This window comes from Rana temporaria, chromosome 1 (genome assembly GCF_905171775.1).
Source record: "Rana temporaria chromosome 1, aRanTem1.1, whole genome shotgun sequence".
NCBI lineage: Eukaryota > Metazoa > Chordata > Amphibia > Anura > Ranidae > Rana > Rana temporaria.
Genome location: NC_053489.1, coordinates 226212531 through 226229116, shown reverse-complemented (window position 1 = coordinate 226229116; position 16586 = coordinate 226212531). Strand labels below are relative to the sequence as shown.

Below are 16586 nucleotides of genomic sequence, written 5' to 3'. Positions count from 1 at the left end.
ATATATATATATATATATATATATATATATATATATATATATATATATATATATATATATATATATATATATATATATATATATAATGTTAGGTGGTTCTAAGTAATTTTCTAGAAAAAGAAAGTAGATTTTTTTTCATGTAGGAGCGAAATGTCAGAATTGGCCCAGATGCAAAGTGGTTACCAGTTAGGGTGTGGGCTTTTTTCGTCTTGGCAGATGCAAATAAAATTTTTTTTATTCAGCTCCTTTTTTACTCCTTAAGTAAACAGCTGGGGATTTTCTCATTTACTTTGTGAACAATAAAGACCTACATCTGGAGCTAAATATATGCACACATAAAAGGTATTCTACCTGTTAAATTATTAGTATTTATGGTTATTCATGATAATGTTGTTTTAGCATGCATTGCTTGTTTTATTGTTTGATTTTACTTTTATTCATGGTTATTTCTACCTACAAGAGTGATGTATATTTTTTTTGCTAAAAAGACAATAAAGGACAGTGTGGTGATGTTAAAAAATTAAAATAACCTATAGTCTTATAATTTTTAAGTGTGACTGTTTTACAAAAGACCACAGGGTTACCAAACCAAGAACATTTGTTCCTAAATTATAGCTATATCTTAAACAAAACTTTTTTTATTTTTTTTACAGATATTTTGTAACAGCTGTTAGAAAATGTCTTCAGAAAACAACCTGATCAAATCAAATGCAAGTGTGAAAAATCTAAGACCCCTGCAAGATAAAGTGGCCATTGTGGCTGGGTCAACATATGGGTATGTTAAAGAAATTCAAAAAATATTCAATCAATTGGTTATTATTATAGGGGGGGGTCTCCTCTTCATGTGAGCAGTCCCCCCAATGCTGCTTCACTTTGCAACCTGACAAGTCACAGCTCTCTGATGTCCTCACATACATCTGAAAATTCAAAAGTACAAAAATTCGAAAATAAGAACGAAAATTCAAAAGAACTAAAATACAAAAATTATAACTAACTAATAATAAATATTACTAACTATTAAATTATAGGTATTGGAATTTCCTTTCAAATTTGGCTGATAGTGATCGTAAAGAATATGAATTTTCTGAAGTTGTGAGTGATCCGAAACAACGAATGCGGCATCTAAATGAATTGAATGTAATGAATTAATAATAATAAATAATAATAAAAAAATGTATTATTATTATTAATTCATTACGTTCTATTTGTTTAGATGCAGCATTTGTTATTTCTGATTGGAACTTTGGATACATTTGTATTTGTTACGTTCATTACCAGCCAAATTTGAAATGAAAATTTAAATACCTATCATTTAGAATTTATTTATTAGCAGTTAGTTCTTATTTTGCATTTTCAAATTTTCTTACTTATTTTCATATTTTCAAATATCAGATTTTTTGCATTTTCATATTTCGGAATTTCTGAATTTACATGTTTATTCAAAATAACAAATTTCAATCATAACAAATGACCTGACAAACAAAAAAGAACAAAAAAAAAACAAACGAATTAACAGAAAGGGTGGTGGATTCACCTGCAATGTCACCTTCACTATGCTTATTTATTCACATTTAGGATCGGCTTTGCTATAGCAAGACGTTTGGCACAAGATGGGGCGTACGTGCTTTTATGTAGTCGTAAAACAGAAAATGTGGATAAAGCTGTCAAACAGCTGAAAGAAGAAGGACTCAGCATTTCTGGAGTTCCATGTCATGTGGGCAATGAAAAAGATCGTGAGAAACTAGTGGCAACGGTAAGAGAAATGCAAGATAGAAAAATTAATAAGGAGGGATTTACTAAATGAGTTGTATTCTGTGTTGAATAAACCTGTTTTTGAGTATAGCATGTTATCAGTAAACAAAAATAAATAAATAAAAATAATATATATATATATATATATATATATATATATATATATATATATATATATATATACACACACAATACACACACAATGTAGCTTACTATAATTAATTGTAAGAAAGCTACACAGAATATAAAAGTGGTATCCTGAACAATTATATGCATGGATTAGGGAGTCATCTCAGAAAATCTACATTTATAACACCTGTATAAAATATTTTCAAAATGTACTTGTATTTCAAAATGTACATTTGTTTCCACTTCATATAAAAAGCTGATTAAAATGGCAAAAATTCTATTTTTTACTTTGTGTAACCCACATGCAATAACAAATGATAACTGCATAGGGGCAGATCCACCGAGCGAGAACGCCGGCGTATCTACTGAGCGCAATGCACGGCGGGAAATCTAGGGACGGCGCATGCGCCGTTCATTCGGCGCGGGGACGCGCTTCATTTAAATGAAACACGCCCCCTAATCGCCGATTTGAATTCCGCGCCGTTACACCACTTGAGATACACTACGCCGCCATAACTTACGGCGCAAATTCTTTATGGATTCGATTTAAAGCCAGGTAAGGTACGGCGGCGTAGCGTATCACGGATACGATGCGCCGGGGCAGATCTTTGTGGATCTGCCCCATATTCTATAAATATCTTCCCACACCAACAAATTATTCACTAATATTTTTTGTGTGAAAAGTAGAGATGATCTTTGGGTTTGGCTTGAACATGAATTCTACCCAAACCCAGCCTGCAATTTCTCAAATAGGTGAACAGTCAGTCCAGATTTGGTCAGTTCTCCCACCTGCCTGAACCTCCGGCTGATGCAGCCGGAAGTCTGTCATTTATTTGTGGTATTAGTAAGGGACTTCCCACTAGAATATTTCACATTGTAAACAAGCCAGGAGGGATCTCGGGTGGATCAAATATGGTCAGAACCATATTTGATTATTAATATCACCCAGATTTCACGGGGCCATTATTTACATTCCAACAGCAACAGCGACCAGTCATCTACAGCATAAGTAGAGGCTGGGCAGCTTTGTCATAGCAGTGTGTCCTCGTGGCGCCAGGTCTTCAGGCATTGTTATCATGATTGGCCATCATGATTGGCTCTGGATCCACTTTACACTTTGCTGGATGATATATTTGACATTGGGATAAACATTTTGGGGCATCAGTGCCCATCAGTGATGCATATTAGTGACAATTAATGCTGCTAATCAGTGCCCAACAGTACAGCCTATCAGTGCTTATCAGTGATGACTATCAGTGTCAATGCTGCCAATTAGTGCCCATCAGTGCCAATTAGTGCTGCCTACCAGTGCCCACCAGTGTTGCTTATGAGTGCCCATCAGTGCTGTCTATCAGTGCCAATTAGTGTCCATCAGTGCTGCCTATCAGTGCCCATCAGTGCTGCCTCTTAATGGCAATCAGTGTCTATCAGTGCCCAGCAGTGCAGCCTATCAGTGCCGATAAGTGCTGACAATCAGTGCCCACCAGTTCTGCCTATCAGTGCTGCCTATCAGTACCAATTAGTGCTCATCAGTGCTGCCTATCAGTGCCCATTAGTGCTTCCTATTGGTGCCAATCAGTGCCCATGCATGCTGCTGATCAGTGCTGCCTATCAATGCCCACCAGTGCTGCCTATCAGTGCCAGACAGTGCTGCCTATCAGTGCCAATAAGTGCTGCCTATTAATGCCACCTATCAGTGCTTATCAGTGCTGCCAATTACTGCCCATCAATGCTGCTAATCAGTGCCCATCAGTGCCCATTATTGCTGCCTATCAGTTACAATCAGTGCTGCCAAATCATTGATGCCTAACAGTGCCACAAATCAAGGCCAATCAGTGCCCATCAGTGCTGCCAATCAGTGTCCATCAGTTCTGCCAATCAGTGGAGCCAATCAGGGCCCATCAGTGCTGCTTATCAGTGCCCATTAGCGCACTGAGGGCAGGGATGTGGAGATGAACTCTGAAGTCCTGGGGCTGGTGGGGCACAGCTGAAATCTGTTAATGTTTATTAATGCCACATGCCAATCTTTAGTATAATAGGTAATCACCACATTACTATTTACAATAGACTACTGGAAGTAAAGTAAAAAAGTGTCAGTAAAAGGCCTGCTGCTAAGCACTGTTACATGTGTTCCACACCACAAAAGGGTGGAAACCTCTAATGCCCTGTACACACGATCGGTTCGTCTGATGAAAACGAACCAATGAATTTTTTCATGAGAAAAGAAAAAGGGGGGTTCCCCTGGGTGGACTTTTAAGGCACTAATAATATTTCAAAATATACAGGATATTGAGAGTAAAAAAGGTTTTATTCACAATTGTACATATTCATCAAAAAATGTTTAAATATTAAATTAAAATACAGAGTTCCAAAGATTGTCACCATATAGGTAAATACAAGAAGAAGAACCTTCTTTACACCCGATGGATTTTTTCATCAGATATCCGATGAAGCTGACTTTCATCAGTCTTGCCTACACACCATCGGTTAAAAATCCGATCCTGTCCAACACGGTGACGAAAAAAACACGACGACGTGCAGAGAAAAATGAAGTTCAATGCTTCCGAGCATGCGTCGACTTGATTCTGAGCATGCATGGATTTTTGACCGATGGATTTCCCCACAGACGATAGTTTTTTTCTATCGTTTTTTTCACCATACGAAAATTTTAAAACAGGTTCTTTTTTCTTTTCACCGATGGAAAAAAAAAACTGATGGGGCCCACACACGATCGGTTCATCCGATGAAAACGGTCCATCAGTCCGTTTATATCAGACGAACCGATCGTGTGTACAGGGCATTATGCACTTAAAGTACATTTTCCACTGCCCCTGCTAAGTCCATGTCTTTATGGACCTTTCCCACTGGTGTGCAGTCATGTTGGAACAGGAAGGGGCTATCCTCATACTGTTCCCACGCTTCTGGAAGAATGGTCAAACATTCCCATAGACACACTTCTAAACTTTGTGGATAGCCTTCCCAGAAGAGTTGAAACTGTTCTAGCTGCAAAGGGTGGGCCAACTCAATATTGAACCATACTAACTGAGACTGGGATGCCATTAAAGTCCATGTGCGTGTAAAGGCAGGTGTTCCAATACTTTTGACAATATATGTGTATATATACACATGCATGTGTGTTTAAGCTTTGTGGTGCACACCCTAATGCAGGGGTGCCCAACCTTTTGAATAGCAAGGGCCACTTAAGCAACTTGGTAACCAGTAGTGTACCACAATGAGCAGAGCGGGTGGATGACAGGTCACGGATACTCTATAGGCCCTCTGATCTGCCCAGATGGAAGGGGACAAATTCCCTTCTGTTTTTTGGATTGGAGGTAGGCCAGCGTAAATGGACATCTGTCGCTCTGTATTGGTGAATTGAGGGTCCCATTTGGTCGGGCTGATCGTGTCAAAAGGGTCTAAGACTGCTTTCACACTGATGTGCTGCGGTTTACCCACACTGTGGGTGCAGTGTAGTGCACCTGTGTCTATCCTGCGGGTTAGCTGAACTTTGCCATAGACTCCCCCTGTGGCAATGCCGGCGCTGTAGCAGAAACATCAGCTTATGGGGTTCTGGTCTGCAGCAAATGTTTTTCCTCTACCACAAGCTTCATTCACAACACTGATGCTGTGGTATGGCAGGTCGGTAACCTGCGATCTGGGCTTGCCAACCCGCTATTCCAGAGCAGGAGGTTGTGGGCCACATCAGAGTGCTCCGCAGGCCCCATGTGGCCACGGGCCACTGGTTGGCCACCCCTTCCCTAATGCAATAGGCTGTGCACGACTATGATCAAATTTAAAAAGTAAAAATTGGAGCAATCAAGTGAATAAAGGCGTTGTGCCTAAACATTAAATCTATCAATGGTCAAAATCAATTAATATGTTGCATTCAATGGGGGTGCTGTAAAGTGCTCTCAGTGCTGTATAGTATATCCAAGAAATATTAAATTACCTCAACGCACATAACTATAGTTACCGCAGCAAATGTGCACTAACACACTTCAATATACTGCATAAACGTGCAATAACACATTGCAATATACTGCACCAAACGTGCACTAATGTATTGCAATATACTGCAGTAAGTGTGCACTAATGCACTACAATATACTGTGCGAAGCGTTCACTAACGCACTCCACTATACGACAGTAAACGTGCACTAATGTACTGCACTATACTGCAGTAAATGTGTGTTAACACACTTGACTATACTGCAGTAAACGTGCACTAATGCACTGAAATACACCGCAGTAAACATGCACTAACTAACTTCATTATACTGCAGTAAATGTGCACTAACACACTGCAATATACCATAGTAAACGTGCAGTAACACACTTCACTATACTGCAGTAAATGTCCACTTACGCAGTGCAATATCCTGCAGTAAACGTGCACTAATGCACTGCAATATACTGCGGTTAACGGGCACTATGGCACTGCAATATAATGTAGTAAACATGCACGAACGTACTGCATTATACAGTAGTAATTGTGCACTAACACACTTCACTACACACAGTAACTGTGCACTAATGCACTGCAATATCCTGCAGTAAATGTGCACAAACGCTCTGCAAAATACCAAAGTAAATGTGCACTAGCGCACTGCAATATACTATGGTAAACCAAATTATCATGTACAGAAAGCAATCAGCGCCACTCTACCAAAGTGCTAATTGCAAATTATACATACTGTACCTGTGCAAAAATACAACCAATTAACCGCAGCTGCTGTACACTTCTAGTGAATCCACCTCACCATACAGTGTGATAATTATTTAAGATAAGTGCAGCACTGCTAATCTTTCACACGTATAAATATTATCAAAAATGCAAAATATTATAAGCCAATCATATTAATTAATGAATACAATTACAATTAATACATCTCCTATTAAATATAGTTCATATATAAATGAGTGGAAATACAATTCTGTGAATCCTTGATTGTTGTGAGTTCTAATTCATGTGTCATCCACCACTGTTCTCCTCACATTCTATACAGAGAGTGTCAAAATGTGCACACCATCACCAGCCCTTATACCTGCTCAACTCAACAATGAGTCAGGTAAACTCAGAAACAATTTATTTTCTCGCGCTCCGCTATGGTCTCACTTCTCCACATTCGACCTGCTACTCTGTGTCCACTTTCAACTAGGCAGCCTCCCAGGAGAATCACATGGCTTGTGATAATTATCTCTCATATTCAAATCCCAGCTACTTCTCTGCTTCCTCCACGCCAACAATACCGCTTGATATTTCCTCCAAATTGATGCAAAAATAAATTAAGGATACATAGTGCTCTCCGATTGCAATATTTATTAAAATGTCCCAATAAAAAATCACTTACAGGATATTCAATGAAAAATCGCTTGATACTATGATACTACATGAATTAGAGCTCACAACAATCAAGGATTCACATAATTGTATTTCCACTAATTTATATATGAACTATATTTAATAGGAGATGTATTATATGTATGTGTATTCATTAATTATTTAATATAATTGGCTTAAAATATTTTTCCATTTTTGATAACAATATTTATTCATGTGAGAGATTAGCAGTGCTGCACTCATCTTAAATAATTATTATACTATGGTAAATGTGCACTAACGCACTGCACTATACTGCCCAAACACACTTAACTATACTGCAGCAAACGTGTATTAACTCTGTTCAATATATCACAGTAAACTTGCGATAATATAAAAATTCATAAAAGACCCTTTTTCAGGCATGCAGCGAGTGCCCAACCCAACCCCCCCCCCCTGCCAATATCCTCCCTCCCCAATGTCAAGCCATGTAGATCCAGCATCAATAACGATGAGTATTGACCGACAACCCACAAACTATGAAACAATAGCATCTGGAACCCTAAATGCTCGAGTGACATCACAATCTCAATCTGAAGCTGGTGGGCATCTGTCATTTAGAGGCAGTAGTGATACTGATGCTAAATGACAGACTTCATGCTGCCTCAACCGGATTTTCGAACAGGCAGGTGAACTGGCTAAATTCGATAAATTTGTTTGCCTGTTTTCTGAACTGCAAAAATATATTTGATTATTTTGTTGTTTGTTGCTTTGGTACAAGTCCCCCATGGAAGTTTCCAGCTATCCAACCATTGTTTTTTTACTTGCATAACATTTTTTTGTATGAACCTTCTAAAAATTTAAATTTTGCATTTTTTGTAATGACTTTGCTCATTATTAGTGAACAGAAATGTTTTACAAGATAATATACTTCTTTGTTTAAGGCTCTTGAGACTTATGGGAAAATTGACATCCTTATCTGTAATGCTGCTGTGAATCCCTTTGTTGGTCCACTTTTTGAAACTACTGAGGAAATGTGGAAAAAGGTGAGTGACAAGAAAAAAGGACTGGGGCTATAATGCTAACATGAAAAGTAGTTCTTACATATTTTAGTTTAAATGTCTTATTGGTATTACATCCAATTTGGCCTTCTAACACGCATCTTAATTTGAGAAAATTCTCTAGCTTGGACGTAAAGCTGAACTCCGGGCTACTCATTTCATACTATATTCATTTTCCTTGTTCCTGAGCTGATATAACCTTATCTAAATCCCCAGTGATATCAGTAGTGTTGAGCAGAATATGCCATATTCGATTTCGCGATATATCTCGAATATATATTCGAATATTCGAGATATATTCGCTAAATTCGAATATTCGTGATATTTTATCGAAAGTAAATGATTGCGATTTTTCGCTATTGCGAATGCGAAAATAATTGCGATTTTTTAATAACTGCGGTAGGAGCACTCTGATTGGCTCAGAATATTCGTGATATTCTATCGAAATATCGCAACATGCGAATGCGATATTTATTGCGCAATTTCGAGAAATGCTGGAGGAGCGCTCTGATTGGCTCAGAATATTCGTGATATTCTATCGAAATATCGCAACATGCGAATGCGATATTTATTGCGCAATTTCGACAAATGCTGTAGGAGCACTCTGATTGGCTCAGAATATTCGTGATATTTTACAATACAAAATAATTGCGAATATTCGGCAAATGCGGAAGGAGCACTCTGATTGGCTCAGAATATTCTTGATATTTTACAATACAAAATAATTGCGAATATTCGGCAAATGCAGAAGGAGCACTCTGATTGGCTCAGAATATTCTTGATATTTTACAATACAAAATAATTGCGAATATTCGGCAAATGCGGAAGGAGCACTCTGATTGGCTCAGAATATTCTTGATATTTTACAATAGAAAATAAAAAGTGTTTTGCATTGGTGGTGATTCTTTACTCTATCCATCTGTCACAGCCGTTTGTCAATCAAACACCTTAAAGATTGAACACGTTCATGCTGCATGCTTTGGACTTTTTTTCACTTCACATATCAAAGACATTTTTATGAAAGATTATTTTTCTATTATTGGGACTATATTTCTTTATATATTTGTTTCACTGTGTATTTCACAAGTTATTTGCGCTTGCTTATTTTATAATTTGCCCACATGTCTTGTCACTAGACATATTTTTTATTCTTGTAGAGCGACTCCATTTTCTGTCTTGTATTAATTTATGTTGTATAACATTTTTGAGTTGCTGCTGTATTCTCCCCTTTTTTAAGGTATGCGCAATTTTTTCCTTCTTACAAAAAATAATAATATCAAACATACAAATATTCATAACATACACATACACAAAGCCCCCCCCTTTTGCATCAGAGACAATCAGAGTTCTCCTACCACAGTTATCGAAAATTCGCAATCATTTTCGCATTCGCAATAGCGAAAAATCGCAATTTTTTTTTTTCAATTTGGCAACATAAAAGGATCGCCTCAGCTTAGCTACTCGGCCCAGGGTCTCTAATCATACCAGCAATGCTTTTAGACGTCGATAGGATGTGATCTGTTTTAAAAATCAAATTGAAAAAATGCGAATATTCGGAATTGCGAATATTCACCGCGAAATTCAAAATATAGCGCGATTTCTCGAATATGCTATATTCGAGTCGAATATTCGCAATTCGAATATTCGTGAGCAACACTAGATATCAGCATACCCCAGTAAAAAAAAGATCCACTATCTGGAAGCCAGGAGGAGGGATCAACAGGGCATCACTGTCACAGAGGGTGCAACAAATCAGTGTGCCTTGCAGAACCATATTGGTGTACAAGCAGGCACAAAACTGTGATAGTGTCCTCAACTCCTTAGCCACTAGGAGTTATGCATCTCCTGAGGGTATGATAAAGACAGATGAAGCAGAGCTGCCAGCAGCTGTAAGGATAGTGACAAGGAAAACGTAAGCTTCCCTGTCATTGCTGACAGTAGCGATTAGGGAAGAATTCAGAGAAGAACTGGCAAGTATGCCAATATCCAATATGGCTGCACTAATGCGCGCACACACATTAGCGAACACCACGCAATTGTGAATCTTCGCGCACGCAGGGCATCGGCGCACACAAAGCGCTCTAGTTGCCAGAGTCCATTGGCCTATACAGTATCTCACAAAAGTGAGTACACCTCTCACATTTTTGTAAATATTTTATTATATCTTTTCATGTGACAACACTGAAGAAATGTCTAAACAGAAGTCTCATTAAAATAACTCAACACACAGCCAATAACCCCTTCAATGCCGGGCTTTTATACCCACCTCAATACCGGGCCTATTCTGGCACTTCTCTCCTACATGTACAAATCATCATTCTTTTGCTAGAAAATGACGCAGAACCCCCAAACATTATATATGTTTTTTTAGCAGACACCTTAGGGAATAAAACGACGGTCATTGCAACGTTTGCTTTTTCAATTTTCTTTTATTTGATTTTTAAAGCAGACAAGTAACAGAAACAAGAGAAGCACACATTTTGATTTTAGAGCAAACACATAACAAAAGGAAAAAAAAGGGAAACAAACATTGCAAATATTTCCCAATACCAGCTCCAGGAATTCAGTTTATATACTTCTCACATCCTGTGACCTCTCCTACCCCCTATAAACTCATAACTATTCATATTATTAGCCGTCAATAACCCAAACCTAGTCATGTTGCACCCTCTCTTAATCCTTAAGTTCCTCTAATGCCTGCCATTGGGCATGTAAGCCCCCACACCTCCAGGCAACCTCTTGTCCTTGAGACGATGGGGAAACTTTCTATCTCTCTCTTATTCTATCTCCCTATGCTTTTCCCTCCCCCTCCCAAAAAAAAAAACCTGCAAAAAAAAAAATCCCCCTCTTTCCCTCTGCCCCCCCCCCCAAACATCAAACAGCACCTCCCTCTCCTCCGCACTCTCCATCTCCAACTCCATCTCCATCAGTCAGTTTACATTTATAAAGGTCTTCCCCTCCTCCGAGTACTTAAAGCAATTCCATTCCGCCCATGTCTTCAAATATACCCCCTGTTTCTGCCGCGAGGTCCATACCAGGTCCTCTATTCTATTCAAAGTCTTCCACTCATTTAAGCCACATCCCTATTGATGGTGGCTGAGTCTGCTTCCACATCGCTGGAATGCAGGCTTTTGCTGCTTTTAAAAAATGACAAACTACGACTTTCCATACCGTCTGACCGATATCTCCGAATCCTGTAGCAGGTAAAAGGTCCACTCCCCTGGTAGCTCCTCCACCCTAAAGTTTTGCACTATTTCCCGCACCTTTACCCAAAAACTCTGTATTTTGGGACAAGCCCAGAAGATGTGTATTAGCGTTCCTCCTTTTCTCCCACAGTGCCAACATCTATCTGGCATATCTGGATAACACCTATTTAAAACGACCGGGGTACGATACCACTGTGATAAAATCTTAAAATTCATCTATTGTACCTTTACAGACACTGAGGATTCAAATACGTTCCGTAGTATCTTATTCTTTTGCTCCTCTGTAAAAGTCCTGCCCAGCTCCACCTCCCACTTATTAAAGAAAGGTAGTTGAAAATTCTCCGCGGGTGTATTCAGCAATTCACAAATTTTAGAGAGGGTATCCCACTCCCGCTACAGTACTCCTCAAACTTTGTCAACCTACACTCATATTGACTCTGTAAATTCAAAGTGTCCAAGAAATGTCGCAGTTGTAGTGCCCTTCAATTGATAGGGTGTCGATCCTGTTATCATCTCCTGAATCGTGGGCCATACTCCCGCCTTCAAAAAATGAGAGGCTTGAAACAGCCCCTGTTCTATTAATCTACTAAATGGTCCCTTCATCAATCCTGGTTCGAACTGTGGGTTTCCCAGAATTGGAAAAAGAGGTGAATCTATTGTTGATAATTTCCCTTTCACAAATAACCTATATCCTATCCGAAGGGTAGGGCCTATCAGCGGGTCCTTTTAATATCTGTCGACACCTCCCTGTAACACCATGCCGCCCGCTGAAGCATACTGCTACATTGGGCTTGCTCTAAACCCGGCCATATTTTCTCTCCAGTATGTTTGCTCCAATTAATCAGCCAGTTCAGTAGAGCCACCTGATAGTATCTATAAATATCTGGGGCCGACACTCCTCCATCTCATTTAGCTAATGATAATATATTGTCCCTTAATTCTTGGACGTTTGTTTGCTCATATAAACCTACTGAACAGGGATTGTGTCTGCTTAAAAAACAAGTTTTGGTATTGCAATAGGGAGTGTCTGAAAGAGGTACAGAAATTTCGGTAAAATTTTCATTTTAATAATGTTAGACATCCCAAAACCACGAATGGGACCCCTTCTGCCATCCATCCAGGAGGATCCCCACTTTCGCTAATAATGGTAGAAAATTAAGCTTATAAACTTGTGTTAGATCAGCCGGGACGGAGGTCCCCAAATATGTCAACGCTATGTCAGACCATTTAAATTTATAATTAGATTTTAAAATCTTTAGTTCTTTCTCAGAAATTGCCACTCCCATTGTTTCGGACTTATCATAATTGATATTAAAATTTGATAGATCTCCATATGTCTCCAGTTCTTGTAGCAGGTTAGGAAGGGATACCATCGGGTTGGTCAGATTATACATCATATCGTCCGCATATGCTGAGATCGTATATTCTATACCTCCCAGAGACACCCCCTTAATGTCTGGATTCAATCCTACTCAATGAGGGCTCCACTGATAAAGCAAATAGAAGTGGGGATACTGGACACCCCTGTCTTGTCCCATTTGATAGCTTAAAAGATGGGGACAATATTCCATTCACTCTAACCTGGGCCGTCGAATGGGTATAATTACATGAAATCCATTGTAGCATCTTATTACCGAACCCCATGTGTCTCAACACCATGAACATGAACTGCCAATTTATCCGACCAAAAGCTTTTTCCGCATCTGTCCCTAAAAAGACACATGGGGTTCGGGACATGCCAACCAGATGGATCAAGTTCAAAGTCTTAATCGTATTGTCCCGTGCTTCACGCATCTGCACAAATCCTACCTGATCTTTATGGATCATGCCGGGTATATGCTGCTGTAACCGCATTGCCAAGATCTTAGAAAAGAGCTTCTGGCTAAACAAATCCAGAGCCATCCTCGCACGACGCCTCGGTTTTGCGGCTGCTGATCCCCCTGCCCTTGTTCCTGGGACTCCCCTGTGCAGATCCCTGCCTGTGTTGGATCCGTGGAGCGGAGGATCGCCGAGGGAACTGAGCCGAGGACGGCGCCATTCACGGGTGCTCAGCCGCCATCTTGAGGCCTGTGGAGCCTCGCAACCCACCGTGCTCGAGTATCGCGGACGCCGGGATATCGGCGATTGACCTCGGATCCACCCACAGCGGCTCTCCCGGACCTGGGGGAGAGCAGAACGGAGCGATCCCGAGGCCCGGAGCACACCCACAGCAGGAGACACCGCACGAATCCAGGTGAGAGGCCTCACACCGGCCGCCTCCTGGTCCCCCCGTTGGCTTCCTCGCCCCCTCCGGGTCTGGCTCAAGCCCCCCAGCTTATCACAGAGGCTCAGTTTGGGGATTCCGCGATCGTATTCACCCCCGCCGGACGGCGGATTTAGGCGAGACCGCGGCTTCGGCCTAGTCCTGGAAGTCGGCGGCCATCTTGGTGCACCCAGGCTTTTCACCTAAATCTGTGCTTGCTGACCTAGACACCTGAATCCCCCCCCCCAACACTAAACATTGAATACTCCCCAAACTGCTGCTGCCTGGTCCTTGATCAGCACATTAACCATTGATTTTATGCAGCCTCTGGGGAAGTTGTCCTCTTAACTGAATGATGCAACTAACAAAAGCCTAAAGTATCGGGGGGGGGGGTGCGCATGTAAAGCCTGTGAATATGCTTAAAATCAGAACCCTGGCCTAACTTTGTTTTTTCGTGGCTCCCGCTCCGCTTAGCCAGCTTCTTCAGCCCCGGGAGCCGTCCCACTAGCTCCAAAAACTGCCCAATTGCCTAACAGACAATTTGTATGGGGAAATTCGGGGATCAGCGGCGCATTTACAAAAAATCCATGCCGCAGACCGTATTTCAGCCCTCCCCTCTCATGGACCGCTTTGTGCTTAGGCCTCATTCCCCGGCCCCAAGCTCTATAACTGGCACCACAGACCCACCTGACGTGCCTTCGGTGGTTGATCCTTCTCTTTTTACTGAACAGCCTACATCCCAGCCATCAGCCTCTACCCCACCAGCAATGTCAGCGCCAGTGACGGAAAATGTGCTTGACCAAAAATTGCAGGCTCTGCTGCAGAACCTCACCAACAACATTGCTAAAGAGGTAAACAAATTAGCACACGAACTTAGAGGGGAGATAGATCAATTGGGAGAGCGCACAGATAATCTTGAGACTAAGTTTGATGATATGGTCCAATATGTCCACGCTTTAGAAGAGGAAAATGCTACCCTTAAAAACGCTGTGACACAGCTTCAGATACAGCAAGAAGATCTCGAGAATAGGGAGCGCCGACAAAACCTACGGATCCGTGGGGTCCCTGAATCAATTCCCGATAAGGAAATTCGGCCCTACCTGCTAGCTCTCTTCATCTATCTCGCGCCCGATGTCCCGGATATAGACTGGCGCCTTGACCGGGCACACAGATCATTGGCTCCCAAACCCCCTCAGGGAGCCAACCCTAGAGATATCATTGTTCGCTTCCACTTCTATGAAAGCAAAGAAGCTTTGACCATTATCACACGCAACAGATCAAGAATTGAATATAAAGGTGCAAAGATTCAACTTTTTAGCGATCTATCTCCCATCACCTTAGCCAAACGTCGCACTCTGAAGCCTGTCACGATGCACCTACAGCGGCATCAAACACTGTACCGTTGGGGCTTCCCGTTTCGTTTATCAGTAACCAAAGACGGAGTTCAGCATTCCATAAGGGATCTTCAGGAATGTGACTCTTTCATCAGAAACCTAGGTCTCCCTCCCATCCTGGATGAAGACTTGCAGGCGCAACCTCCAGCATCTAGACCTCTTTCAACTCCAGGCAAGATATGGACTCCGGTGCGCCATAAATCTCGAAATGCTGTCTTCACCCCTCAACGGGCTGCATCATCCAAGGGTTACACCTGATCTGACCCCTTTCTATTTTTATTTTTTACCTTTTTGGTGCTCTTCATAGGGTGGCCCTGATCCCCACCTCTGAGCCTGATTGTTCTGACTCTCAGATTTAATTTTGCTTTTTTATATGCTTTATGCAACTGGGTTTTCACTCCCTGAACAATTGCTTGTTAAAAGTTTTTTGATTGTTTTCTTTCTTGCAGTTTTCTTGGAATAGTCTGAGGCTAAAACACACGATCCTGCGGGCTGACATGCCGCCCCTCTGTCACTGACATGGTCCTGATATGTGACCGTGTCCCCCTGAGAGGTCCATTCCTCTCAGGCTCCATACCTGTAAGGTATTTTTCTTTTTTTTTGGTGTCGTTCCTGATGTCTTTTTTCTTATTATGCTTTACAACCCTTTTTTTGCAGATACGGGGGACCCTAGGGTCCGTCTTAACCTTTGACTTCCTTTTCAGACACCCTCGAGACCACCGTATACTGCTCATGGTTTTTTTATTTATTTTTTCGTTCCTTTTTTCAATTTTTTTAGGGTCCTTTTTTGACCCGTTTCAGAAACACGGCTGTGTTTCCACTACCCTGTACCAATTTTTCTTGTTCACACTTGTTACTATAATCACCAGTTTTTTTTGCACATCATGGTCTCTGCTGAATATATGTTTTTTTTGTATGTAATGCGAGATATGCTTACAATGCTTAGCAATGGCTATTAGTTTACTTTCTTATAATGTTAAGGGCCTGGGCTCCATCCGTAAGCGCTGGTTGGCGTTGAAAGAGTTCAGGTCCTTCAATGCTGACGTGATCATGGTTCAAGAAACACACTTTAAGGCTGATGGTTCATTTAAATTTGCATCTAAACACTTCCCTACCACATTTATTGCTTCTGATCCCTCTGGTAAAGCCGGAGTGGCTATTCTTTTCAGACGCTCCTCTGCCATACGTGTCAAATCCTCATTTTTAGATCCTAATGGCCGCTTCATTCTCTTGAACTGTGATCACATGAACACATCATTCACCTTGGCGAATGTCTATGCTCCCAATTCGGGTCAGATTGGGTTTCTAGAAGATTTTTTTGAAAAACGTACTGCCTTTTCCCAACCCTTCATGATTATTGGGGGGGATTTTAACTTATGTATGTCTTCCTCTAAAGATAGATTTTCCTTACTACACAAAACCCCCCCTGGTCAAGCACAACGGTCTTCTACCTCATTTCGAAAGATAGTCAGGGCTCATAAC

General features: G+C 40.9%; 1 protein-coding gene across 1 annotated transcript in view; it reads left to right on the top strand.

Moving 5' to 3' along the window:
- Positions 1 to 677: 677 nt before the first annotated feature.
- LOC120943586 (dehydrogenase/reductase SDR family member 4-like) overlaps positions 678 to 16586 on the top strand; it is a 79948-nt gene continuing 64039 nt past the window's right edge. Inside the window, exons 1-3 of the mRNA XM_040356998.1 lie at positions 678 to 775; positions 1576 to 1753; positions 8146 to 8247. Coding sequence (XP_040212932.1) covers positions 678 to 775; positions 1576 to 1753; positions 8146 to 8247 — 378 coding nt within the window. The remainder of the gene's footprint in view (positions 776 to 1575; positions 1754 to 8145; positions 8248 to 16586) is intronic.